The sequence below is a fragment of the Filicampus tigris genome, chromosome 1, assembly GCF_054856515.1.
Source record: "Filicampus tigris isolate MCC_2025a chromosome 1, RoL_Ftig_1.0, whole genome shotgun sequence".
NCBI classification, from domain to species: domain Eukaryota; kingdom Metazoa; phylum Chordata; class Actinopteri; order Syngnathiformes; family Syngnathidae; genus Filicampus; species Filicampus tigris.
The window spans coordinates 21,754,526-21,782,500 of NC_141217.1; the positions used below are offsets into that span (position 1 = coordinate 21,754,526).

Genomic DNA, 27,975 nt, shown 5'->3' on the forward strand with positions numbered 1-27,975 from the left:
CAGTAGATGAATCTCCGTCTGCGTGTCATGCAGTCAACCATTGTGACTCATGTTCTTGTTAGACAGCCACAACCCTACAAAAGATACATTATAGTTGCAATATTTACCCATATCCATGCATACATTGTATTTCATTTTTGTACTGTTAGAATTTTTTTTTAACTTATTACCATGCCAAATCCAATCTAACCCACTTTCATCAAGTTTGCTTCGGATCTGTACATTTTGATCACGCTTGCGTTTCCACTGCTAGGAAATAAAGATAAATGTGACAGTACAGTAATGTGTGCATGTAATTTTCACTTCAGCACCGAAGGGACAATTCTCTGTCAATACACAGCAATGTGTCTTGCTCCACCCTACACAAGCTAACCGTACCAAACGGCGACCACTCCTGAAAAGTGGGATGATACAGGCGGTATATTTTGGCCTTTACAGACTGGACAATACTTCTGAAGGCATGCATTTCCTTTGAATTGTAAACCTTTTGGGATGTTCAACTGCTGAGCCTCCACTGTCCTTAACACACCTGTCGTTAACATTTCACTATGAAATCAATTAAATCATCCTCTTGTTCTCTCTCCTCTGAAAGTGAGGTTGCTAATTCTGGGATGTGTTTACATCGTTTGTTATGTAATCTTCCCCCCTTCACAAAGTTTTAGTGAAATTTCACAAAACTTCCTGAATGGGCACATTGATGAGAGACTCAGCAGTGTTGAAAACGCAGAAGATTAACGTTTTTTGTCGTTAAAAGTCGCAGTGTGGTCGCCTGCAGCCTGGCTTTAGATAGGCACGCCAGCCGTAGGGAATTAGAAGGCGGGAGACTACATGAAGGGGTGCGGGGTGGGTGGTGATGTTGTGGGTCAGGACTACTGCTGCTCCCGTGATAGTTTTCGGACAGGGGAGTGACAGGGGCCTCCCCCACGGCGACAAGGCTGACTCGTGCCGGGGTTAGTACCGAACTGGAGACAGAAGTCGGGATGGAGCCAATTAGCCGACACTCACCTGCAGCCTCATGCTGAGATGATCCACACACTGCTGGGGCCAATTTACTGTCTCCTCGATAAAAAACTGGGTGAGAATGTGAGGTGTAGTCGAGGAGGGGGGTGGTACTCTGTTTTTTGCCAAGGCTCGAATGTGAAGTATTGAGTTTCTCTGAAATGAAGACTACCTTGGGCTTTAGCTGTCTGCTTCATCATAGTGGTACTGAACACCGTGAAGATAAGAGCGATTAGAGCGTAGTTCTTTCCCGCATTCCCCCTAACTGGCGTCCCTTTCTTTTTCTTCAAAAAGCCTTTGCCGAGCTGCAGACCGACATCAATGAGCTCACCAGCGACCTGGACAGAGCTGGAATTCCGCATCTGGATTACAGGACCTATGCCATGAGGGTGCTCTTCCCTGGTATTGAGGATCACCCTGTCCTCAGAGAGCTGGAGGTAACAACTGGGACACAAAATGAACTGAGGGCAAGGGAAATGTCCTTTGCACTCCACTAGTGTCACATACAAGAGAAGAGTAAAGGGTAGCATCATGCTGCTTATCCTGTCTACCCCTTCCCAATCTGAAATGTGACTCCTTAGCAGCAGAGAATAACAGGACTAGCACACTGGCTTTTATTAAAATCATTAGGACTTGCTTTAATTGCCCAGTTGTTCTCGAAAGGGCACGGCAAAATATTTCAAAGTCATAAGGCAGAAGGACGTGTATTTGTGATTTCTCTCTGCCAATCAGTGAATTAAAAAATGTAAGCGTTATAATGCAATATAGTGACATAAATATGAATGCTAAATCATTATTTTGTGTATTGAAAAATGAAATACATAAAAAGGCAGTACAAAAAAAAAATCCAGACAATAGTATCCCTCAAAATCAAGTAATTGCTGAGTGACACCCAATATCTCTCAAAGTCAATTGATGGCCATCTTGAGATTGTTTTACAGTCAAGTGGAGTTGTGTGTAAAAGTCTTAACAACCGCAACCATATATTTAGTGAATAAAGCAAAGGTCCGCAGAAAGTTCTGGTTAAGTTTAGTTTCTGAGTGTCTGCGATCAATGTTTTTTTTTTTTTTTTTTTTTTTTTTTTCAAAACAACACACGCGCTAGATTCCATCACTGAGATCGTCTTACTTGTGCAAGTTATTTGACATGTGGCTGCTGGATCAGGGCACCGTACTCTTTCCACTAGACGCTGGTCAATAATTGATTAAGAACTTCTCAGTTACTCACCGTGAGTGGGGCTGTCTGCCTGCATGGACTGAAACTGGAGTAGGTTTAGGTGCCTCGGGACAAAAAAAAACCTCAAGGTCAGGTTGGAAGGTGAAGAGCTGAACACCCAAATACATATCAGTTCCATCATTCACAATAATAGTGGCTATTTGCGTATAGTTCTGGCTAATTGCGGAGCCATTTGGGTCATAACACGCTCCTCTCTTTCCATTTAGGTGTCAGGAAATGGCCAGCAGAATGTGGAAAAGGCCTTGAAGCTCTTTGGCCAGCTCATCAACAACAAAGTGTTCCTACTCACCTTCATCCGAACTCTGGAGATGCAGCGCTCCTTCTCAATGAGGGACCGCGGCAACGTGGCCTCGCTTATCATGACGGCCTTACAGGGACGCCTGGAGTACGCTACAGACGTCCTCAAGCACCTTCTGTCGGACCTCATCGACCGCAACCTGGAGAGCAAGAACCACCCCAAGCTGCTGCTGCGCAGGTAGGCCAGCATGCTTCAGCTCGATGCAATGGTGGGAGGGGCCTGTCAAGATGGTTTGGCCTCATTTTGGGTAAACTTGCATGGTGCCTAGTTTTGATGTTGCTCTATGTTTGCAATTGAGGTTAAGGCACCACGCGCGGAGGTTAGCACAACTGTACTGGGCATGACCTATCTCTCGAAACTAAGGTTGGCCATTTACTTCACTTTACCAATGATTTACTGTATATACATGTAACTCAATTTCAGGACAATTGTTTATTTAATAGATTTTTTTTTTTTTAGGCTTTTGTAGTTCAAAGTGTGTCCTCACTGATATGCACTGCTTACACTAACAACAGTGTTGCAAGCATGTTGCCAACTTAGCAATTTGGTCGCCATATTCAGCCACTTTTCTAACTCCTATAGTGACCAATCAAGCAACTGGCAATCTTAATTCTGCGGAGAGACCCACAACACAAGTGGCATAACTTTCACATTGTTTTCCATCTGACAAATAAGGAGCCAGTTGGAAAGCAATTGCAGTTTATTGCATAGATGCCAAATACTGTAGATGTGCCCATGTCGCAAAAGCAGTGATTTATCAATATATTGGAAAATTTGGACCAGAGTTCTTTATATTATTTATGTGGAAGTCTATGCAAGTTAATGCTTGGGGGGGGGGGCTGTTTCAATGCAACAGGGGAGAAAAAAAAAAAAAAGCAAAACTATTTTGAAATATAGTCGACCCCAACTATTAACAAGGGATAAGGACCAGGCCGGCCTGTGAATAGTGAAAATCCATATGTAATTGGCATAATTGGCCATGAAAAACAGGTTAAAAATGGAGGGAAAATCTTGGGGAAAAATTAACAAAAACTCCCCCAATATTTTGAAAATAACGAAACGAAATCCGCAAATATGCAAATCCACGGGTGCTGAACCGCGAATATGCAGGGATCGACTGTAATGTCAGTCATTGCGAAGCCCAAAAAATTTGGATAAAATCAGTAATTCGATTTGTGTAGAAAATTTGACGAATTATTTCAAGGCCATATAGCCCAGCCCTACACGAAATTGAAATTTTTGTCTGAGTGCTTTATTCAAGCCCAAAAAGATATGAACATTATGCATACATGTATGTCTGCTCGAAAATGTAGTGCACGCATTTGTACACAAGAGTGCATATAGACTGATGGAAGGTGTTTGACTATAGCTGCATGTTGTTCAATTTTTTATAGTGTGTGGAACTCAGTCAGGTTTCCTTCCCTCGAGTCGTTAGGGTTAGCATACACTGAGCTAAACGCTACACATGCTTTGCACCAGCAGAAAACATCTAAATTGTCCGCATAATTCCGTATTCCGTCTTGTGCTGCGGCCTCGCTCTCAATGTCAGCTTCACTTATTCTCCAGGTTTCTGCTCCTTATGAAACATTCAAAAGTGGTTCAACCTGACTTCTCAACCGGCCCCCGCCCCCACACCACCACTCCACTTCACGTCTCCGATGCACATTGTTTTCCGGAGGAAGCGATGCTTTTGCTAAAACTTTAAACACATACGAGGCCCTTGCCTCTTTGTGTCATCAGCACTTTTGCGGCCCTGAAGCTTCTCGAACAGGTCTGATGCAAAAATCTGATGGGTGCAAACAGGGACAGTAGAGTGCACCTTATGATGTTTGCATACAGTAACTTATAAGAGAAGAAGAGAAAGGCTATGTTAAATTGACAACAACCTAGTAAAAATGTGAATGGTTTTCCTTTGTGTGGTCAACCTCTGATGTTTTTTCTAACGAGACTTAGACTTAGACTTCACTTTATTGATCCATTGGGATGTCTCCCTCAGGGAAATTAAAACTCCAGCAGCAGACATGATAAACAGCACACGATAGGACAGCAGCACACAGGTAATAAATTTGCAGATATATTTTGAAAATATACAAACTATCTTTTCTGAATATATATATATATATATATATATGAGTAATATATATATATAGATACACGACAGAAAACTCCAACCCCCCTACCCCCCGCTGGCCAATATTTGAACAGAAAGAATGACTCACAGTGACTCTCTGCGCCATGGAATCCTGTTCACTGCCTGGTCCCTCACTCAAATCTGTCCACCAAGCAACAACAACTCACTATTGGTCCTCGCCGTGGCCATAGAAGCCTCATCACGAAAAATAGACTGAAGACTAAATACGTGGGTTTCCGACTATGCTTAATCCGACTATTTTAATATTTTACCCATCATTCGTCAGGAAAATGGGCGTCCGTCATAAGCGTCCGTCATAGACTGCCAACAATGCCGTCACATAGGCAAAACTGTCCAGTACACCGCCTCAACTCTTCATAGCTACGGTATATGTTTAATTTATTCAAATACTCAATGCCCACCGTGGAATATTTGTTTTGTAACGCTTAATGTATGTAAACCCAATTTTGCAATTACAGCACAATTCCACTTACTGATTTAATTCTGCAGTGTCCCTCTAAATAACAGCTGGAAATTGAAGTTTTTGTTAAATTCTTGTGGCATATTCCAGGTCTGTTTTCAGTTACAAGCGGTATTTTGCCCGAAGAGCTGGTTAGCTTTCAAGCGCCTTCATTCTGATGTTAATGCCCCTTAAGTGTCCCTCTTTGAAAAGGCCATATTGACGGTCAGCTAAATAAACAGGAGGGAAGAAGAAAGAGGCGTAAAAGACACATGGTGACAAGTGAACCTGGATTAAGCTGTTATTTCACATGACAGCGGGGCCTCACACCATCTCACCGTTTTTATTATTGGCTATTGTTAGGAGCACAGCAGTTCGTTATCCTTGGCCACTGCCTGGAGGGTCTTTTAAGTTTTTTTTCTTTTCTTTTTTATATTTTCCCCACTGGTTTCTGAAGATTCGATTAGACATGGCTGACTGCTGCTTTTCCTCAACATCACCACTGACTCAAACACATACAGCAATAATTCACATCAGTGATGGACCCTGATTGTATTTTTGTCACGCATCTTAACTCACTGTTTATGTAATACAATAACGACTAGTTGGCGTGGTCCTGTGTTTTCTGGTATTAATCAACATAAATTGCAGAGGTGGACATTTTACTAAAGTTTGCCGGTCCGTCAATCGCCATCTGTCTGCAGCCTGGGTACCCGTCCGCCATCCATATAACCGTCTATTTCTCAACCCGGACCAAACTGTAGCTGTATTTCGGTCAGTTTGTTGTCCAGTGTAATGTTTTGAGTTTTTCCTTAGTGTATTTTATTTATTTTTATTATACTCATTATGTTAAGAGAAATATAACAAAGTTTCATGGTTTCTGTGTTATCTTCATAACCATCAAAGAGAAAGAAAAAGAAATAAAGGCATAACCTCCTTGACTAGCAGTCAAGATTTTAATGCCAAATAGGATTTAACAGAGGTAAAACATTTAGCTCCAAGGATACACAGTAAATTCATAGCACGAAGAGAATTATTCTTGAAATTCAAATAATTCATTTGGCAACGCTGAGTCTGAAAAGACATTTCATGGGCTAAACAACAAAGATTTTTTTCATCTATTAGGGTTAGCACCACGCTGCTGCCTGCCTCTGTACATCAACTTGTTGCAGATTCCGCTCACGCACGCTCACGTGGCTGATTACGTCCTGATAGTATTTGCTCATATGTGAGTATTTAATTGCTGATGCGTTATCTGCTCATTAATAGAATAAGTGTGCTTCTATCGATTTACACTCTCAGTTTTAATAGAGCCATCACTGCAGATACAGTACGTGCATTTTCACATTTTAGATTTTAACAACAAAACTATATAAACGGTGAATGTGGCTTTCTGTATTGTTTTTAGGGCCAAAAGATGAATTCAATAAAACATCTTTTGTCATTGTTTGCTAAAAGTGATGTGTCTTACCATGTTGGACTTTAAGGCTTTGTTTTGCCTTAATTGCCCGATGACTTATACATCCCTCACTGTCCACACGTGACCAAGCTCCTCCATCCCTTCACCAATGCAGCATGCTTGAGGTACCAGGACTCAAAAGTGAAATCAGTAAATGTTGGTCAGCAACGTAATTTGCACATGCATTACTTTGTTTGCACAGTTAGCAAAATAGTTTCCAATCTGTCCCCAGTAGAATCCTTTTCGCTGTTATGACTATGCCTGCATGGGAAGAACATTCGGGATAGAAAATTCCACCCTGAGTAATTTTGCAGTTTCACCCAGCGTAATGTTATTTTAATGGAATCACAAAACACTGCTTCAATCACCCAGAGTCCTTTAAATCTTGCATTATTTTTTTTTCTCCTCAGCATTTTTGTAATGAGGTTTCCCTCTCATGCAGAGCAATGGACTACAATGTTATTAATTGCAAGAGCATTGTTTCATTAGTTTCACTGAGGGAGCCCCCCCACCATATCCTCACTGCACCGTAGCTGCCATTAGGAGAGACAGCAACGTGCAAGACGACTCTTCAGTGCTGTGTTGGATAATGAAATCCGGATGTTCTTTAATGAAAGTCAATTAATGGGAAGAAGAGGATGAGGAGATGGTGAAGAGCAAAGTGAGTTTCCCCTCCCGGTCCCCGACATTTAAAAGTAAAGATACAGTCTTAAGGAGTCGGCAAAGCCCCCGCACAAAAGAATTTATTTGACTTCCATCTTTGGGACTTGCTGAGCTTATTAAAATGCTTAATGGGTTCCATTAACTTCTAGCACGTTCAAGTCTCATGCTAGTCAGCAGGAGGTCCATGTTAGGGGGATATGGGGAGTGCAGGTGGGCAAGAAGAATTGAGGGGACCTGGAGGGGGTGGTGTTTTGGGATGGAGATAGGTTGAGATTTTTATGCAAAAACAAATACTGTAAAATACTTTTACAAAAAAACACTAGCAAGGTAACTGTAAAATAAGAGCACAAGAAGAAAACAAGCCGAGGAAATGAATGAACAAGCCAATGTTATTATTTTTTGGATTAAATAAATTGTATTCATATATCAATCTTTTGAGTCATCTACAGGTGAATGAAACTCAATTAGCACACTCGAGCTCCCACAAATACAACATGCATTGTATTTTCCCTTGTGGAGGCAGCACTTCCTCAATACGCCCCCCAATTACTTTTGGAAATAGGCAACATAGGATTTACTCTTTGTTAAATTTCACACTTGATGGGTGGGTAGTCATCGAGGGGGCCAAATATTTATATACTGTACAAGAAATCAAAAGTCAATAATCTATAATAGGTCACCTCTAACATTTATATATGACTAAACTGCAATTTTTATACACACATTAAATAAAAAATAGACCGAAAACAATTTGTCTTTATTTTGTTAGTCTACGACTATGAAAAAATAAACAATATAAACTTCTTCAACTGTGCCTCGCGTTACCCAAATGAAAATGGTCAACAAAACATTGTAAATATATGAAGTATCAAGTCCATCCACACCTTTGGGCACTTAGAGTCTCCAGTCAACCCGGGAATTTGGGAGCGAGCAAGTACAACATGTCAGCTCCATGCAGAGATTCAAATCTTGAACCGCCTGGCTGTGAGGCAGACCGTGTCTTTCACCGCGCCGCCTAATCACATGTTCCCATTCCCATAAATGAGTGTGACTGCTCCAACAACCATGCAGTCAAAGGGGTCATTTTACAGTTTTCATGCTCAATCAAGCAACAACAGCCCCGTGTCTATAGGAGTGGCGAGGTTGGTGAGTGTCTGGGGGGCGTGAGGGAAGGGACGGACGATGGTTGCGGGGATACAAGTGCGGAAATGAGAGAGCAGTTTGACAGTGGCCAGGCGTTACCTGGCTGTGACTGCGCTTGTCTCTCAACGGCTGAGGCTTGTCGTAGCTGCAACGTCTCGCTACACTCAACCATGCACACACACTAATGCCCTCTCCGGTTCCTTTCAGCCGCTACAAGCACAGAAGTTGCAGGAAGTTCACAAGTAACAACAGGAAGCCGCCCGAAGGCTCCATGACTACCTTACCATGAATTATGGATCACTTTTCTTTTGTAAAGAGTTCTGACCAACTCTGTTTTGTTCTTTTCGTGCCCTTTGTTAACGCCACAGAACAGAGTCGGTTGCAGAGAAGATGCTCACCAACTGGTTCGCCTTCCTTCTGCACAGGTTCCTGAAGGTCGGTTTGCATGAAACTCTCACACACACACACACACACACACACACACACACATACATATGGATATTGCAAACTCAATCAAATAATGAAAAGGTCAAGTATGAGTGCCTCTTTGTAACATTGTGGGACTGCGTAAGACTGTTCTACTTTTGTGACATTTTTGTATCATTAATATTGAATTTTATAACAAAACACTACAATCTATCACAGCAATTCCTATTTAATTTAAATTTAATAAGTATGAAATATTTAATGTTATCAGTTTTTGCAGTGGCCGAATTAATTTGCTTCTGATTGGCTAGGAGAAATCCGGTGCAGTTTGACTACTTTTAAAAGTTTAAAAGTGCTTACATTTTGAGTGACTTTATTTTGCTTGTTGGAAGCAAAATATATACATATTTCTTATGTAATTAGGACAATCATTTCTAGCCTGTGCAAAGAGCTGTAAGATGCTGGTAAAACAACAGCAAACATCCATTATTTGAGAACATTGCTGCTGAAAAGTGGTTTAATATTACTTCAAGTCCCTGTAAGTTGAAAATAAATGTATTCTAAATTAAATAAAAGAGTATTGTCAGCAACCTTGTCAAAATTGAATGTTTAAAAAAATATTACCAAGTATAAAATCTCAGGCTTCAGAATCATGAAAAGTCAAGCCATCATCATTGAACCGTGAAGATATATCCATTTAAATGTGGAATACATCCCAGCGGGTCATCGCAGGAGTTTTTTCATGTCGTGACAATAAGGCACTCTCAAGCGGCCACGCAAGTCCAGACATTTTTTTTCCCCCACCTCGCTCCTCTGCCTTTTTCTCCAATGACGTGCTCATGCCCGTGCCCAACAACGAGGCGCTCTAAAGCGGCCATGCTAACACGAAGCCCCAGTCCACACCAATGTTATAAAAAAAATAACAGAATAACTATAACTAAAATTGGAAAAACATTTTCGTAAACAAAATAAGATAAAAATGTGTGTGTGTTTTTTTTAAGAAAGCACTCCACAAATACTCCATATATTAAACAAAGTAAAACTAATACTAAAACCAATAAAAGCAAAACTGAAATGAAGCATTTTGGGGAAAAAAAATAAAATAAACCACTCTAAAAATTAATTAAACCTAACTGAATTTAAAAATAAAAAGTCAAAACAAAATGAAAGCTAACTACAATGAAAAAATTAAAACTATTATAACCTTGCCCAGCACATCCGCCTCACAGTGCAGAGGTCGTGGGTTCGATCCCGGCTCCGGCCTCCCTGTGTGGAGTTTGCATGTTCTCCCTGTGCCTGCGTGGGTTTTCTCCGGGTACTCCGGTTTCCTCCCACATTCCAAAAAGCATGCATGGTAAGTTGATTGGACACTCTAAATTGCCCCTAGGTGTGATTGTGAGTGCGGTTGTTTGTTTGTCTCTGTGTGCCCTGCGATTGGCTGGCAACCAGTTCGGGCTGTCCCCCGCCTACTGCCCGATGACAGCTGGGATAGGCTCCAGCACGCCCGCGACACCTGTGAGGATAAGCGGTATAGATAATGGATGAATGGATAACCTTGTCCCACACAGTGGCTGACACATTTTCCCCCGTTACTCATCCACCTTTCTTTCCTTGACGTGCACGCACTCATGACTGACAATGAGGCACACTAAAGCAGCCACGCCAATTGACTAGCCAAAGGGAAGATGCATTTTTTGTGTTATAGGTATAGCTAGCTAGCTAACTGCATGTTGCAATTGCGCCCGATAACCGCTGATGACAACGAAAAAGCTGAAGTTCTAACGTTGAAATGGTGAAAAACAGTTCATCACTCAATTTCCACAATTCAACCATCTGTAGTTAATGTAGTGCAGTCTTCACCTTCAAATATCATGCATCTAACATCATTGTATGTACAACAAATTCCTTTGAACAGGGTCTTTCAAGTGTATGAATCCTGCAAGCTTTCATGCTTCCCCTTTATGTGCATTGGCAGGAGTGCGCCGGCGAACCTCTTTTCATGCTTTACTGCGCCATCAAGCAGCAGATGGAGAAAGGGCCCATTGACGCCATCACTGGAGAAGCCCGCTACTCTCTGAGTGAGGACAAGCTGATCCGCCAGCAGATCGAGTACAAAACACTGGTAGGCCAAAATAAGTGTTTTGCGTCTTTGCGCCTCTGTATACCGTGCACAGTTATTTAAAAGATAAGTAAATAAAATTGCCATTTTGGCCTTTTGTCCACGTGTTAAACGTGCTCCTTCAAATCACATTTGGCTCGTTTATGTTGGCGATTAACTCATCATCGCCCTCAGTTGATGAGTCACTTTTGATTATTCTTGTAGTCTTTAATAGTGGGTTACATATGTAAAAAGTGTTGAGTTTCTCACTACTTTACAGGCGGAGGTATGCAATTTCCTCACTTGTGAAGGTAAAATTAACTAACGATCCCATCGGCTCTCTTTTGTTCCAACATCAGGCCTTGTTGAGGAGATTAGCTTTCGCACATACTTGAACAAATCACGGCCAGAAGCAGCATGTGAAATGCCAACGCTCTGATTGCTTGAAATTTGCCTCATATAAGCTAATGCCCTGGCAAAGCTGGAAATTGGTGTTTTGCTGAAGGTGTGAAATTTGATTTTCGGACAGTGGCGCAATCAGAAATGTTTTCTCCCGACCTCCGACATGCGCTTGAGGAGAGGTTAAACCCTTATGAATCCTGGCAGCTCCAAAGGTAGTTTGAGATCAGTTACTAAAAACTTGCAAACTGTATCACTTAACGGTAGTCTGAATGCTGTTATTCATGTATAACTTGTATTTGTCAAACAAAATATTTTTTAATTGAAAGTTGTGTCGCTTATCGTGCCAAATTTTAGTTTTCATTGACCCTTTAGGAGATAAGCGATTTGGAGGATGAATGAATGAATGAATTACAAAGCTTTACTGAAAGGTGCAAGGAAAACGTTCATACTGGAGACTGTTATAGGTTGTTTATTGTAAATACGTTTTTACAAAATAACTTCAGTTTACCATCTGTGCTTTGCCTTGGTCTGATCCCCTCACTTCCCCTCAACGCATTTTTGCCTCCACGTATTCCTGATCCAGATCTTAAACTGTGTGAACCCGGACAATGAGAACAGTCCCGAGATTCCGGTAAAAGTGCTGAACTGTGACACCATCACCCAAGTGAAAGAGAAGATCCTGGATGCCGTCTACAAGAACATGCCCTACTCGCAGCGGCCGCGGGCAGTCGACATGGACCTCGGTATGATTCCCACGCACCATCTGGACTGTATGAAGTCCTTGGCGTTTACATATTAGCTGGGAATAAACATTGGAATGTAGCATCATTCCATCCATTGATCAGCAAATTATCTGCTCAATGATTTCATGAATGAATATTAATTTCGGATCTTTATAGCTATGCCTAACTCCCACAAATCCCAACTCAAGAGATGCAGCACCATTTGTGTGGCTCTTCATTCTCTCGTTGCATGCCTGTATGTGTGTGACCCGGTTCTCTTGCAACTCAAAAATGTATGTATAGGTTTAGACGTTGACTTGAAAATGTGTTTGTTGTATCATCAGAGTGGCGCCAGGGACGGATGGCTCGCGTCGTGCTGCAGGATGAAGACATCACTACCAAGATAGAAAGCGACTGGAAGCGACTAAACACGCTCTTGCACTACCAGGTAAGCGTTAGCTCACATACGCTTGGAGGTCTGGGCATCGTGCGTCTTCACTCAAGATATCTCGTTGTGTAATATTACATACAGTACTTTAAAGTGGAAATCAACCCAAACATATTTTTTTTCAAGAATATGTTCTATGCAAGCCCACTATTTGAAACAAGGCATTCTGATAAATATTGCGTTTGGGGAATAAGAGTTATTAATCCACCCGTTTTTAGCCATCTCAGGGGGCGGACATTTTGTCACTTCTGTCGACTGAAAATGACATCACAACTGCTCAGGGCTCAGGTAACGACCAACCACGGCTCAGCTTCAGAAAACAGGTCTGCCCTGAGCTGTTGTGATGTCACTTTCAGTCATCAGAAGTGAGAAAATGGCTGCTCCCAGCGATGGCTAAAAATGGGTGGATTGACTCTTATGCCACAAACAATTTGCATGTAACATATTCTTGAATAAAATGTTTGGGTTGACTTTAATGCCTTTTCTTACACATGGAAAGAATGGCCTTTGCTGATTTTAGCTGATTTAGACTAGGTTACGTCCCCCACCTCGCCAGTGTTTTGATGGAAATGTAAGCATCAATATGTTTGCCAACATATTAGTTTGTTACCTTTTTTTGTTTAGTTCTACACACATAGACCAGCGCGTTTCAAAAAGTGAGGCAAGGGGCATCAAAGGACATCAGGGGATTTGCAGCATATTGAGAAAGTAAAGCACAGAATATTTCTAAAGCCTTGTGCAATGCCCAGAGTGATGATTTCATTTGATGTCAGACACTTTTTTTAGTTCTTTGTCTTGAAATGAGTTTTTAAACGTGGTTATTGTTTCTTAGAAGAGGCACTCAAAGTCCTCGTATATAATTTAAGATGCTTTACACAATCAGGATTTTGGAGTCGATCACCGCGTTTAAAAAAAAAAAACGATCATGATGGACCAATCCATCCAATCTATTTAAACAACTTATTTATTTACTTAAGAGTCAACTCCCGCTATTTACATCCCACGAAAAGCCAAAATGTTCATATAGTTGAAGCCCACTGTAATGCATCGGAGAAGAAAAATAATAACAATTAAACCCTAAAAATTCTCCCCAAAACACTGATGAACATGGAAAATGTGGGGGAAAAAGCTAACACACTCCCAAAAAAATGACATCATTGTTCCATCAGCAAATTATGACATTACAACAGATTTTTGATTTTGCATAAAATGCAAAATATCTGCTGATCAGATCAAGCTGATCAGATCCGTGTAAAATCAAGTTTACAATGACATCCATCTAGTCTCGATGACTGCCATAATGTTTAAAGTAAGACAGAGTTTTCCTCAAGCGTTCTTGTTTCACTTTGTGCAAATTGACGAGTATGTGCAACAGTAGGTGTAATTATTACACTGTCATATGAGAAATGTCTCGTGTCCATTTGCAGTGTTTTTCTTTTCTGCATTAAAACCAGCGGTGTTGAATGAGCGTTCATCCTGCTCCCTCTGGATGGTTCCCTGCAGAGCTTTAATCCTTGATGAAGCCCCGCAGCTTTATTGTTTCCACAGCATAATAGCCCCTGTGTTGTGCTCTTCTTTTATTTATCGCGTTCGCCCCATTGGTTCTAAAGGACCGTTAATGCTTTGCTGGTTGGTTATCATTTGTATTGCCTCTGCATGGCGACAACTCAACTGACTTTCGCGAGACGCATAATGAAGCAAATTGCTCAAAAAATCAAATGAAAAGAAATATTTTAAAGGCAACTTGGGGACACAGAGTGAGTACCACTTTGAGTATTTGCTAATGCTCTCCTTCTCCCCAGTCTGAGGTATTAAAATTCATATCACATTATCCCGGGAAGTCCCCCCCCTACCTCCTTCTCTCCCTCTGGCTATTGGTTTACATAACCTGGATTTGCACACCTTCCCAGCTGCTGCACACCCACAGTGAAAGCATAAATGCATATATTTGCATTGAGCTCACAATCTTGGCGAACTGTATTGAACCTCACACATGGTCATGGACAGTCGTGGATTACAGGCTTTCAGAATCAGCAATTCAGTCTAATTGACATTCACCTTATATTAATTTCATACGGTTTAAAATACAGATTGAAGTGTTTTTTCCACTACGAGAAAATGATTTTGAGAAAATATTGTATTCTAACAAATCTCACGAATTGAACATCCACTGTCTTGTTTAATGAAAAAAAATGTGGAAGAAAATAACTGAAAAGCTGAGACCTGAGGGTTTGAGCTATCTTGACTTTCAAATACACAAACTAAGTATAACAGCAATAATTATTGTAGAGAAATATGAATGACTTGTGAAAGCTGTGTATTGACTGCCAGTACAGCAGACACCAAAGTTGAGTAGAAGAAGATATATTGTAACATCTCCAGCCTGTGGTGCGCCTCAATGCATTCACTTTATATATCAGTTTATGTCATACGTTCTGTGGTATTAGAACTTCAAATAATCATTGAATAACCACCATAAAGGAATCCACGCATTACGGCCTTTTAAAGTAAAAAGTTGTAGACACGGGCATCAGGCAGGAATCCATACTTTATATAATGTTCATCCATTCATTATCTTTAACGCTTGTCATCATTTGGACTGAGGATGAGCTGAAACCTATTTCAACTGAGTTTGGGCAAGATGGGTACATCCTGGACCAGTTACCGGTCAATCCCATGGCTATCCTTCAATGTCGAATCTTCACTCCCTGGTCGCAAGCTTGGCGCATATTGTACCCCGATGTCACCAAGGTGAAGACATGAATAATATGATGTCACAAAACAGCGGCTCTACCTATTGTAAAAGTAATACATACATTTCAACAATAATACATTCTTCAGTAATTACATTTATCTGTATTTACTGGGTATTTATACTATATCACAATTTAATACAACTTAGTCAGCATGTTTAAAGCTGTGAAGATGAGACGAGATCGAATTTTTAATGTGATCGTTAAATTGATCAAATTTCATGTGATCGCCAAAAATCTGAATGCTTGATTTGTCAGTTCCATTCCTTCTCACATTCAAGGTGAAAGGTCACATGTTCACTGGGGGATTAGCATCAGGATCTGAGGGCAGTTGACCACCAAAGTGGGATACTCCACGGGGGACAGGTTCAGTCCAGGGTTCAGGGGGTGCTTAGGGAACAAAAGATAAATGCCAACAGCTCGGCGCTATCCACTCAGTCTAATGGAAGGTGTTATCGCAGGCGCGCCGCCCCACAGCCTCCTAACGCACCTGCCCACTATCGCACCCACACTGGATTATCCCTGAAGGGGTGAATGTGCACGCCTTCAATCATTTCCTCTATCACAAGGACCCATCTCTGCCGCTGCCTCTGTGTCAGGAAAGCATCGGCAGAGATGGAGGGAAGCGCACTGGGCAGACGCAGACACAGAAGCTATTTCACGCCTCTCATAGGGAACTCATCACTGGAATAATAGCACGGGAGGTCCATGCCGTTGGTTTATTAGAGTGCAGGCCGAAAGGAGGCGAATGCAAGTGGTTGGCGAGACAAGCAAGGAGGATTTGTGATGATAGAGATTGAAAGGTTAAGGCTAGTATGTCGTGAGGGGGCAGGGTTTCATTTCCCCTCAAGAACGTCGAGGATTCTTCTTCAGGTGCAGCCACAGGTTCATGAGTTTCTCCAATATGGCTGACAGAGGCCAACACTTGCAGCCAAGATTGGTATGGATGAGTTGCTGTGTGCTACATGGTTCAAGTTCAACTCCGAATTATATTCTCCCATGTGGCTACGTTTGAAGAAAAATGTACGGAATTGCATAGAAACAGATCCAAATCGGTGCTTCATGATGTGGTTAAAGCTCACGTAGGAACTGGATATCTGCCAGGGTGACTACAGTGTTAGCAAATTGGGTTTACGGGTACATATATATGCACATGCACCCGCCGTAAAGCAATAGGGCAGCTAAAGTTAGAGGCGATGAGATCACAGGTGTCAAACTCAAGGGCTGGGGGCCAGATTTGGCCAGATCCACCACATCATTTTATGTGGCCGACCAAAGCAAATTATATTCAGTAACTTCATGTTTCTTTTAATATGAGGCCAGTGTGCATGTTACGGATGTTCAGTCATCTCAAAAACAGCAATATTGGACATGTATCCTTTGAAACTAGATGCAAAGGCAATAAATTGAACGTATGAAAGGCATAAAGACCTTTAACCCCCGCCCCCCCCCCCCCCCCCAAAAAAAATATCCAACTTTGCACTCTTTTACATTGAGTTGTTGCTTTGATATTGGCACTACAACCTTTCGAGTATCTTAGATGTAGCCTGTACTGGTATGAATTTATTCATTTTATGTTATCACTCCAAATCACTTAGAATATAGACAATAGTCTCTAAAATGTGATTGTAAGTTGCAAGCTGTCGAGAAGCATGAGGATACCACATTGATTGAATTTCATCAGTTTTGTGATGAAGCTTTTGAGTTCTGACTTTTATTTGGAGGCAGCACATTGGCTAGCCTCCTACTGGAGAAGTTCTTAGTTCGAACCTCGGCTAGAGCCCTCCGTTGGAGATAGCAGATTTTTTTTCTGGGTACCACATGCCAAAAGCATGCATGTGAGGCTAATTGAAGACTCAAAATTGTCCAGATGTGTGAATGGTTCTTTACATCTGCCCTGCAAATGACTCTGAACTAGTCCATAACTTGCTTCTGGTCCAATGTCAGCTGCAATAGGCTACAAGCTCACTTGTAACCAAGCATTATAGAAAATGGATGGATGGACTTTTTGACATGTCTTCTTCATCTTCTTCTTCTCATGTGGTGACATACTTTTTCTCTAAGGATGCAAAATAAACACAAGAGTCTTCGTCAGTTTCCGTCTCCCAGACCGCTCTAATATCCCGCTTCCAAAGCTTACTTCAGATCTCTGTTGCTACGCTCATGTCAAGTGCAGCCACCATGTCCCAAACGGCTTGAAAGTAATGAGCAGACATGACAGGGAGGAAATATGTTTGGATTATTCACGCAGGCCTTATGTAATGTCTTCTTTACTTGTACAATTTTAGAGAATTAGTAATACATGAAGACATCAGAGGGTATTATTAAATGATGGGCTCTCCTTACAGGCTATTCTAAGCCACTAGATCCTTGACACTGAAGGCAAACCGCAGATGTTAATTGAATTTTAACTTGTTCAATCGCAGAACTCTGTAAAATTTAATGCACCATGCAACTTTAAGACATATGAAGCGGCTTGCAAGCATCTATGTGCAGACGTGTGTGTTCGACCCGCAGGTGTCGGACCGTTGTGTGGTGGCTTTGGTGCCCAAACAGACGTCGTCGTACAACATCCCGCCCTCAGCCAGCATATCGCGCTCGTCCATCAGCAGATACGGTGAGTCACTGCACTAGATATAGACAATGCTATCTAGATCAGTGGTTCTCAACTGTTGGCACCCTGGGACGCACATTTTCCTATTGTCACAAAGTTGTGAGCTACTATATAAGTCAAGAACAATAACAAAATTGTATTGTTAAAAATGCCTTTGACAATATATACAAACACAGTAGTAAAGACTTTATTGCAATAAATACAGTATTTGTGCGAGAAAATATGACTTGAAAGTTGTTGTTGTTACCCTTTCGGCTTTTCCCCTCAGGGGTCGCCACAGCGAATCAAGTGCACGCTCGATTCGCATCATTGATTTGGCAAAGCATTTTACACCGGATGCCCTTCCTGACGCAACCCTATTAGCAGGGCACACACAGAGACACCATCAATGAGCGGGAATCGATCCCACGCTGCCCGCGCACAACTCGGGCGCGTGTACCACTACACTATCAGTGACTCTTCCTTTCTGCTTATCCCCTCAGGGGTCGCCACAGCGAATCAAGTGAGAAAATATGACTTGAAAGTAATTAAACGAAAAGCAGTAAGTCGTATAGCAGTACTGTCATAAACCAAAGACCCCCTATATTTTTTCCCTACCTGTCTGCAACCCACCCATAATGAATCCGAGACCCACTTTTGGGCCCCGAGCCACCAGTTGAGTATCACTGATCTAGATGGTATGTTTTCTTTCAAATCTTCTGTTTACTTCATCATTTGATCATTTTGATTTAAATACGTGAATGTGCATGTTTTCTTCCCTTTGCTGTCAACATTGCCTGACTAGATGACCATTGCAAACATGTTTTATTACATTGTGTTTTTAACAGCACAACACATTCAAGACAGTCAACCCACACGGGCTGGCACTACATAATTTCCTAATTCTGATTATGGTCTCATAAAGGATGTTGATGTCCCATGTGACATTATACATGACGGTGATTTTTTTGCGCAATTTTAGAAGCCAAATTGTCTCACTTTAAAGGGGAAGTCAACGCAAACATTTTATTTTCAAGAATATGTTCAACGTAAGCCCACTAGTTGAAACAGGGCATTCTGGTAAATATTGCGTTTGTGGAATAGCTCAGCTCAGATTCAGAAAACAGGTCAGCCTTGATTGGTCGTTGTAAGCAGTTGTGATGTCATTTTCAGAAGACAGAATGGCCTCCCCCAGAGATGGCTAAAAGCGAGTGCATTTTGCTGCTTAATTTATATTCCACGAACGCAAAATTAATCAGAATGCCGTGTTTCAACTAGTGGGCCTGCTGGGAACATATTCTTGAAAAAAAATATGTTTGGGTTGACTTCCGCTTTAAATAGTTTGATAACACTGGTCGACACATTTTTGTCTAAATCTTTGGTCAGAGATGTAAATTAACTAGATTAATTTTTGTGCTAATTCAGAATTGTCCCTCGTTTTTTTCTCTAGCACATCAGATTTTCTTAATGATATATAATGTAATATATTTATTATTATGAATTAAAGGTCAGGTTTAGCAGCAGGTGTTTTTTGTGGGGAACGTCATAGCTGTAGAGTACAGCGCTTGGTAAAATCCATATTGTTAAATCTTTTATTGGTCAAATTTAGATGAAAATGTGTAAAACATCTGATATGCTAGAAAAGAAAAAAAAATCAGCGTCAAAAATACATGTAGGAAGACATAAAGGTATCTCTAATTAAAATGTGCTGTTTAGTAGTGTAATCAGCTTCTGGGGTTGATTGGACCAAGTGCAGCCAAGTTGCTTACATTTCTTCTGTTGTTGTTGGATGCGCACCCTCATCCATCACGAGCCTCCAAAGCTACACCTCGACACTCGTTGATCGATTTGTACTCTTTTACATTTTTCCAAAAAATCCCACCATCCAGTTGTGAGTCTGCCATAATACCAACAGAAGTTTGAGCCAGTTTATTGTCCTTTAGAAGATGGAGAACTACCGAGCACCCCCCCACCCCCACCCCCACCCCCGACACCCAAAAAATAGAGGTGTTAAACTGAGTAGCTGGATTAAGATTTAAAACCACTATCCACCATGAGCATCATTCTAGGCCACGTCCCTTTGGGGGCGAGATGTTGCCTGGTCATATTTAAACAATTTGTGTGGCTGTATTGGCAGCAAAAAAGGACTTTGTAGCTCATCTGGGCCTTTGAAGCTAGGTGAGAGAGATCCTCTCTGAGCTCCTCTCTGCGTGCGATTTCTCAGATCCCAAATCTCTGGAGATCCCAGTGCCGGGAGACTCTTGCTAATTAGAGACTGAGAAAGTGCTGCTTTATCGGCAAGGAGCAAGGAGGCAGCAATGTGAGAACAGAGTTGACGTGCTAAGGGACAATGGGGCCTTTGGGTGCTTAGCAACGTTTTTAGATGCCGTGATTTGAGCGTGACAGCATGTTTTTCTCCCAGTTGTGGAAGAAGAGGAGTAATGAGATGAGTTTTTAAGACGTGCCCATCTCTACCTGTTCCACTCAGCAAATCTAGCACTTTATAATAGTCATTAAGCAATACATCACTTTACTGCCCAAAATAACCATCAAATGACAAAAATAAACAGAATTTCACTTTGCAGACCTCGTCTGAGCCACATTGTTACTTTTTTTAATCAGTTTTCCATTCGATTATTAGCTCGTAGGGTACTTTCTGGTTCGTGGAGAATGAGGACAGAGGATGAACAATCGGGCATTCTGTGCTTTTTTGATTCTGGGGTGGAATGTTTTGTTATTTATGCCATAGTGACTCAAATGGCAAAAAGTTAAAGCAAAATGCTTCGCACCACCATTTAATGGTTTCTTCCTTAGCCCATGCTCTAATGAAAATCAGTTCTGCAGCTTTTAAAAGAGCCTTAGGGGCAAACAGGATGCAGGGCTTCAAGTTGTTGCCCCTTATGAAGGTTATCCTGACTAAAATAAAAATGAGCGATACAAATCCCGCAATAAAGAATCATAATTCGCTTTAGTGACCCATAAGAGAAGTTCAAAACCCTGCCAAAAAGCAAATCAAGTTCCATACCAAGTCACCACTTATGAGTGATTATATTTGGAATTTGGGTTTGCATGTAGAGTATCAGGAAAACATGCATTTCTGGTGACCTTCAAAGCACTGACATACAGCACTGATCTTATCATCTCTTGGAAGCTTGCTTTGGAATAAAATGCACATGGCTATTGACTTAGAGACAAAATAGGTTTTGAGATCAGTAAACCCATTTTTTAATCTTGCAAACAGATTCTTCATTCCGTTACACTGGCAGTCCAGACAGCCTGCGTTCTCGTGCTCCCATGATCACGCCGGATCTGGAAAGCGGCGTAAAGGTGTGGCACCTGGTGAAGAACCATGAGCACGGGGACCAAAAGGAAGGAGACCGCGGCAGCAAGATGGTTTCCGAGATCTACTTGACCAGGCTACTCGCTACCAAAGTAAGCGCTGAAAATATACAAACCTTGTCTTTACAAATGTTTATGACATCAACAGCAAAACAGGATAACAAGATGACAATTCATTCCTAGAATGGCAACTGGTGGAAATCTAAGATTTCAGGAAATCTATATGATGTGTGAAAGCATACACTCCCCTCAAAATGTAGAAGAACTGTGAGGCCAATATCTTTATTTTTGCTTTAGACTGAATCAATAAAAACATTTGGGTTTGATTTCAAACAATGAATATGAGACATGAGATCAACAGTTCAGCTTTAATTCTCGAACCCTTACATCTGATTCTGACACACAAATTTACATTATTTGCAACAGAACAAAGGCCATGTCCAAGCCACCTTGCACATTACCAAGATACATTACCTCCACTTGGAATTATGAGCATATCCTTTTTTGCTCAAAGCTTTAACCTTTTCTTGGTTAGTCCATTTGGTAAGGGGTCATCTTTGCCACATCAGCCCCTAAAACATTGTTCCACAATTTTTTTTAGGCTTGTCTCTGCACTCTTGGCAAAATGCAGCCTGGCCTTCTTATTCCACTTGCTAATGAGTGATATTCATCCTCTGATGTAGTCTCTGCATTTACGTTCTTTAAGTCTTGGTTTAAGTACTAGGCTCCTTCTTTACTGCTCTCCAAAATATCTTTCATCAACTGCTTTTGTTTCCCTTGGTGTAACTGTTCAACGTCTGTTTCATAGGACAGTGGTGGACATTCTAGATGGTTGTACTGATGATGGCAAATGTTTGAGCAAGGGTTCTGATTTATTTTCCATCTTCTGCAAACCTAGCAATTGATTGTTTTTAACCCATAGCCAAATCTGTGGTTTTCATGTTGGTTCCATCTCTAACTAGTATGAATCTAGTCTTTGCAGGTAAACCAAAATCTCAGACTGAGCATAGACATACCCCATGATTTTTCATCAACTTCATAGGACACACGTCAGTCACGTTTCAACACTTGAAATGAGTATGTTTCAATAAAAGAAGCTAGCTATATTCTAAGTCGTGTATCGGCCTAAATGTTGTATATAAAAAAAGTTTGCATAAGGACATACTAAAAATAGACCAATGTTAGGTTGATTAAAGACTAAATTGTTTGCAGATCAAAGAAAATAATTGAGAAGCACTGGCATAGGGTAATGGAAATGGACGGATGGATGGACAACCCTTGAAGGCAAATCATTAATCTTACTGCTCTCATTTTCCCCGCAGGGAACACTACAAAAATTTGTTGACGACCTATTCGAGACATTGTTCAGCACAGTCCACCGAGGTAGCACCCTGCCGCTAGCCATCAAGTACATGTTCGACTTCCTGGACGAACAGGCCGACAAGCACGGCATATACGACACGGATGTACGCCACACGTGGAAGAGCAACTGGTAAGAGCTGGGAGAGGACCGTAAAATTAATCTTTGTATTGTGAAAAAAGATCACCGGCAGAGAATTCCCTCCCTAGCCACCCATCGCCCTTACACATTCCCTTTGTCTCCATCCTCCAGCCTTCCGCTGCGTTTCTGGGTGAACGTGATCAAGAACCCGCAGTTTGTCTTTGACATCCATAAGAGCAGCATCACGGACGCCTGTCTATCTGTGGTCGCTCAGACATTTATGGATTCTTGCTCCACTTCTGAGCACCGCCTGGGCAAAGACTCCCCTTCCAATAAGCTGCTCTACGCTAAAGATATCCCCAATTACAAGAGCTGGGTAGAGAGGTAAGCTTTATAGTTCACACATCATTCCCATTGCGTTCTTGTTAAAGTCTTCTTGGTTACATCAAACCTCGCTTCTCTTTGCTGGCCTACACATCTCACATTCTGTTATGGTGCGTGATGTCTCATGGAATGCAGTCTTTGACGTTAACGCCTCTGAAAGTGTGTCCTTAAAAGATCATTTAGAGTTCACTACGTTGGTTGCGAGTGATGAAAAGTGCTGTCCCGCAGGTACTACGCCGACATCAACCGGCTGCCAGCCATCAGCGACCAGGACATGAACGCCTACTTGGCGGAACAGGCCAGACTCCACTCCAACGAGTTCAACATGCTGAGCGCCTTGAATGAGATCTACTCCTATATCAGCAAGTATAGCGAGGAGGTAGGTGTTTGCCCAAATGACAAGGTGGTTGGGATGAATGCGGGTCATGGATTAAGACACCAAGGGACTGCTTACATGAGAATTTTTGAATAAAAACATCTTAACAAATAACAACTCTGTTGTTGTGGCCAGCATTTCGAAAAAAGCTCTCAGAGTGAACCTTTTATAAACCAAACAGAAAATGGAAGACATACAGTAGACATACTTGTTAATGTTCAATCTTGGAATGTACGTCACAACCAAAACAATGATTGCATAACACGCGACCGTAGCAGCAGTTATGTTGGGAACACTTCTCCATTAAAGTGTATTCAAAAGGCGATTTCAGGACACGCACAGTTGTCCATGCGTTTAAAGTTTCTTGCAAATTACATTTCTAACCACTTGGCTTGGCATGCATATTACAGCATTTCCTGTTGTTTTCACTGGTCCATGTTAAGTGGAGATCGCATTGACAACATTTTTTAAAAACTCAAGGAAGAAACGTCACGGTTTGGGCCTGAATTATCTCTTCCTCCATGACTCAGTGTGCCTTAGGAGAGAGATAGCAACTACCCAACATAATGTTGTGGATACAAAGCAAGGGAGGATCACACACAGGCAATACACACACACGTTGGATGACAGGAAGCATAAAAGGAAGGAAAGAGAAAGGAGAGCATTTATGGGAACGTTCTCTGCTTCTAATGTCAGCTCCTCCTTTGGGAGTCTGACCTTTTCGTTGGAACAGCGCACTGCTCTATCTCGCTCTCCTTCCCTGTATGCCGCCTCTCTTTGCGTCCATTATCCAGTCGGCTTGCCCCTTTGCTCTCAACGGATCACTTCACGTCGCGTTTTGCAGCTTCTGAGCAACACATTCAGACATACAGTATGTTTTGCACTCACTGCAAAATTGAGTCAAAACTAGGGATGTTCGATACTACCTTTTTTCGGGCCAATACCAGTATGAGTACTCAACTGTTGAGTACTCAATGATATGGATACCAAATAACCGTTACCACTAGTACTAGTGGTTGAGACATAACATTTCTATTAAACCAATGACAGATAGTTTTAAAGTAAGACATATATCCCTCTGTAGCATTTTCGCTAAAAATTGTGGAAAATTAGCATCTATTATCTTTTTTGCATTTGTTCATAAAATACATTTGTGGTTGTACAACTTCTTTTAGAGGCATATAGTGAAGTGCAAATAATTATGTTTAATATAATTCAACTGGGTTTCCTCCGGGTACTCCGGTTTCCTCCCACATTCCAAAAACATGCATGGTAAGTTGATTGGACACTCTAAATTGCCCCTAGGTGTGATTGTGAGTGCGGATGTTTGTCTCTGTGTGCCCTGCGATTGGCTGGCAACCAATTCGGGGTGTCCCCCGCCTACTGCCCAAAGACAGCTGGGATAGGCTCCAGCACGCCCGCAACCATTGTGAGGATAAGCGGTATGGATAATGAATGAATGAATGAATGAATAATTCAACTGGGTCTCAGTTTTTAACACTGAGGGCACCGATGTAATGACGTACATGATCATGATCTGACATCATGTACTGGGTGCAGAGCTGTAAATAAAGTCAATAAATAAAGAAACAAGAGACTGATGGTTTAGTATACTACTACTACTACTACTACTGAATTGACTTGCGAAGTAAATCTTCACATGTCCACTCATGTTCCCTATATTAATGAGAAATGGGTGGAACATCATCAAGCACCAGATATCAGCTGCTACCAAGCAATTATAGAATAGATGATTGACCATCTTAGCCCTTTATGTTTGCTGTCTGTAGTTCGTGTTGTGTATATATTTGGATGTTAAACCCCAGCGACAGTATACTTGTACTCAAATTACAGTATAGTAATAGGGCAATGATTGGTTACCATCCAAATTCCATGCTTGAGGATGTGAGCCAAGATTTGAATAATAATAATCATTATTATTATTATTACGATAATAATTATAATTATGGGAAATATTATATTAATACAAAAGTCTCTCCAACTGGTGGTGACAAGATGTATGAACGTCTGTATAAAAAGATGACGATTCACTCTTCCCTTCTTTGTTTTTCCACCCTTTACCCTGAATGTTGCCGTCACCCTGATTGAGATTCCTCCTGACAGGCAAGAGAGAGCTGAGAGAACCAAACACAGGCGCTAGTCTAAACCTGACGTTTGAACCTTGACAAAACGTCACATTTACACGACAGGACTCAGAAGATAAAAAGTGAACGGCTAATAGATAAATATTCCTCAACAAAGACAAAAGCAGCTTTTTAGAGGATTGTTTTCTGTCACTTCTAGAAAAAGGAAAACATGTTTTGGCTTCTGTGACAAATGTTTTGACCTGGATATGATCTCTTGTTGTTTTCGAACAGATCACGGCAGCGTTGGACCAGGACGACCACGCCAGGAAGCAGAGGCTGGCCTACAAGGTGGAGCAGCTCATCGCCGCCATGTCCCTCGAGAGCTGAGGGTAGAGAAAGACTTGAGGACCGATGCTCTCTCGACCGGTCGTGCAATACGGACATACGCTTGCTTTAGTTTGTGTCCCAGACTCCGTCCATCATGGCACATGACCCTGGAACTCCGAGGCTCTCACCTGGAAAGGGATGTCCGCATGGAAGGCCACAACAGGACGTATTTATTTATTGGTGTCGTCTCCCGGGACATTGTCCAAATGGAACTTGTGTGCGTGTGTGGTTGTGTGTGTGGTTGTGCGTGCAGGAGAAAAGTGGTAAAGATCTCATGCTGGACTGCTGCATTCAGATTTTATTTTTATACTCGGACTTTTAAATATGATCAGTTACCATTGGAATTACCACCTGGGCTCCCCTAAATTTCAGTGTTGGTCTAGCACTCTTAACCGGATGGAAGAGTCACATGACCAAGGCAGTGTGCAGGACCAAGGAGCGAAGGAAGGGGACAGGCGGCATGCATCTGTATATGTAGCACTGTCGATAGGGCCAATGTGAATGTAGAGAAGGTTTTTTTTTTCTGGAAGGTGAATGGAAGTGGGCTTCCAGAATGGTTTTTTTGGAGATCTTATTTTTTTCCATCCAACAGCTTCCCAAACCTTAAGTAGTTCCCTGCATCGCTGCTCTTACCAAGCCAAAATCCTCCGTTTGCATCCTATTTTCATATCATGCTTTATTTGTTTGCATGCTGTCCCACGTCACATACGTCAGCTGTTCAAGCGATCGATCCAAGTGCCAACACGTCGAGCGGGCCGGTCGCCGGCCTCGATAGGACCGCGCCGCCATCTTTGCACAGGCAGCGAGAAGCCAAGATGTGTGGGTCTTGTTTGACCGAGTGCCAAAAGACTCTTGCTCAAAAATCGGTTAATGCTTTACAAGTGGAACTTCAAGCACGCCAAGGTTTGCTAGAGGAGAAATATGTGATGCTAGAGGTACGAAACAAGACATCAAAGAAAGGAGATAACATAAAGCCAGAACATCAGACTCATTCTATTGAATTATTCCAAATAGTCACGTGACAACGTGATCTTCCGATCTGCTGGTATATTCTGTCATATCTAGACCATATGTTGTCCAAAGCGCTTTACCAAGCCTCATATTCACATTTTAGAAAACATATCATGGTGTACACTGACACGCTAAGGCAGATGCGTCTACGACAGAAAGGCTTCATTTTTTTGGTTTAAAATAACTTACTTTAACCTCCAGGATCCCTCGCCGAACACTGGCCAACAGCAGAACCCAGGGTCTTCTTTTGGTACAATTTTAATTCTACCCCCTTGTATCATACCAGCAGTTAGCTAGCGCTAAGCTAGCCTTGTTATTTTCATATTTCATCTCCCTTGCTAGGATGGCGTGAGAGGCTAACAGTACGTATACAAAGGCGTTGATACACTGCCAGCTGGTCTTTATTGACTGACTGCTTAACAATTGAATTGAATGTTTATTTGAATATAGGGCGCTTTCACACACACAACATGCAGTCCCCACAATACTGTAGCAGCCTTCACAAGGTCTGTGGTTTCCAATGGTCTTGGGGACAAGAGAGAGGACATTGAACGGCCGGGGAGAGGGAAGCGAGAAATGACACTCTAAGTTATGCACCGGTTAGCGTTGTTGTTTTGCCGTGACCCGTTCTGACTCAAATTCGAAAATTCTTACTCAGTGTTCCTTTTTAACAGCCAATTCACTTCTCTACTTGAGTAGAGAAGACGTATGAAGAGGATAATTGTACATGCTACTATCTTGTGGAAGTGTGTAATTGTCCCACCTGGCACTATACGTTGTTGGCACTGATAGATGACCATGGATAGAACTTCAAAATTATAACTGAAAAAAAAATCTAAAAAACTTGAAAACAAAGTAAAGATATTTTTTAAATCAGTGTATAAAAATAAATTTCCTGTTGACCAGTGTTATCAGACCAATCAATTGGATAATTTCCTATGGCACAACTGATCATCTCTCACAGCACCCTTATGTTCGCGTGACAGTTGTTTGCACTCACTGACTTTAAGCATTTAATTCTAGATTCCAGGAGACAAAATTCTGAGCTTATTATTAGTCTGGTATTATGGCTGAATGTGTTTGCTCATGGCCCAGAGTTTAAACCACTTTATGACATCA

The 27,975-nt window shown here is 41.6% G+C and overlaps 1 protein-coding gene across 1 annotated transcript in view; it reads left to right on the forward strand.

Annotated features, from left to right (window-relative positions):
• The window catches only part of plxna2 (plexin A2), a 201,097-nt gene that overhangs the window by 170,042 nt on the left and 3,080 nt on the right, over window positions 1-27,975 (forward strand). The window contains exons 21-32 of the mRNA XM_086026386.1: window positions 1,294-1,436; window positions 2,442-2,710; window positions 8,758-8,824; window positions 10,791-10,937; window positions 11,899-12,058; window positions 12,382-12,485; window positions 17,756-17,855; window positions 21,073-21,263; window positions 22,493-22,662; window positions 22,783-22,995; window positions 23,224-23,374; window positions 25,750-27,975. The exon at window positions 25,750-27,975 is cut by the window's right edge and continues 3,080 nt beyond it. Of these exons, the coding sequence (XP_085882512.1) occupies window positions 1,294-1,436; window positions 2,442-2,710; window positions 8,758-8,824; window positions 10,791-10,937; window positions 11,899-12,058; window positions 12,382-12,485; window positions 17,756-17,855; window positions 21,073-21,263; window positions 22,493-22,662; window positions 22,783-22,995; window positions 23,224-23,374; window positions 25,750-25,845 (1,811 nt within the window). The 3' untranslated portion in view covers window positions 25,846-27,975. The remainder of the gene's footprint in view (window positions 1-1,293; window positions 1,437-2,441; window positions 2,711-8,757; window positions 8,825-10,790; window positions 10,938-11,898; window positions 12,059-12,381; window positions 12,486-17,755; window positions 17,856-21,072; window positions 21,264-22,492; window positions 22,663-22,782; window positions 22,996-23,223; window positions 23,375-25,749) is intronic.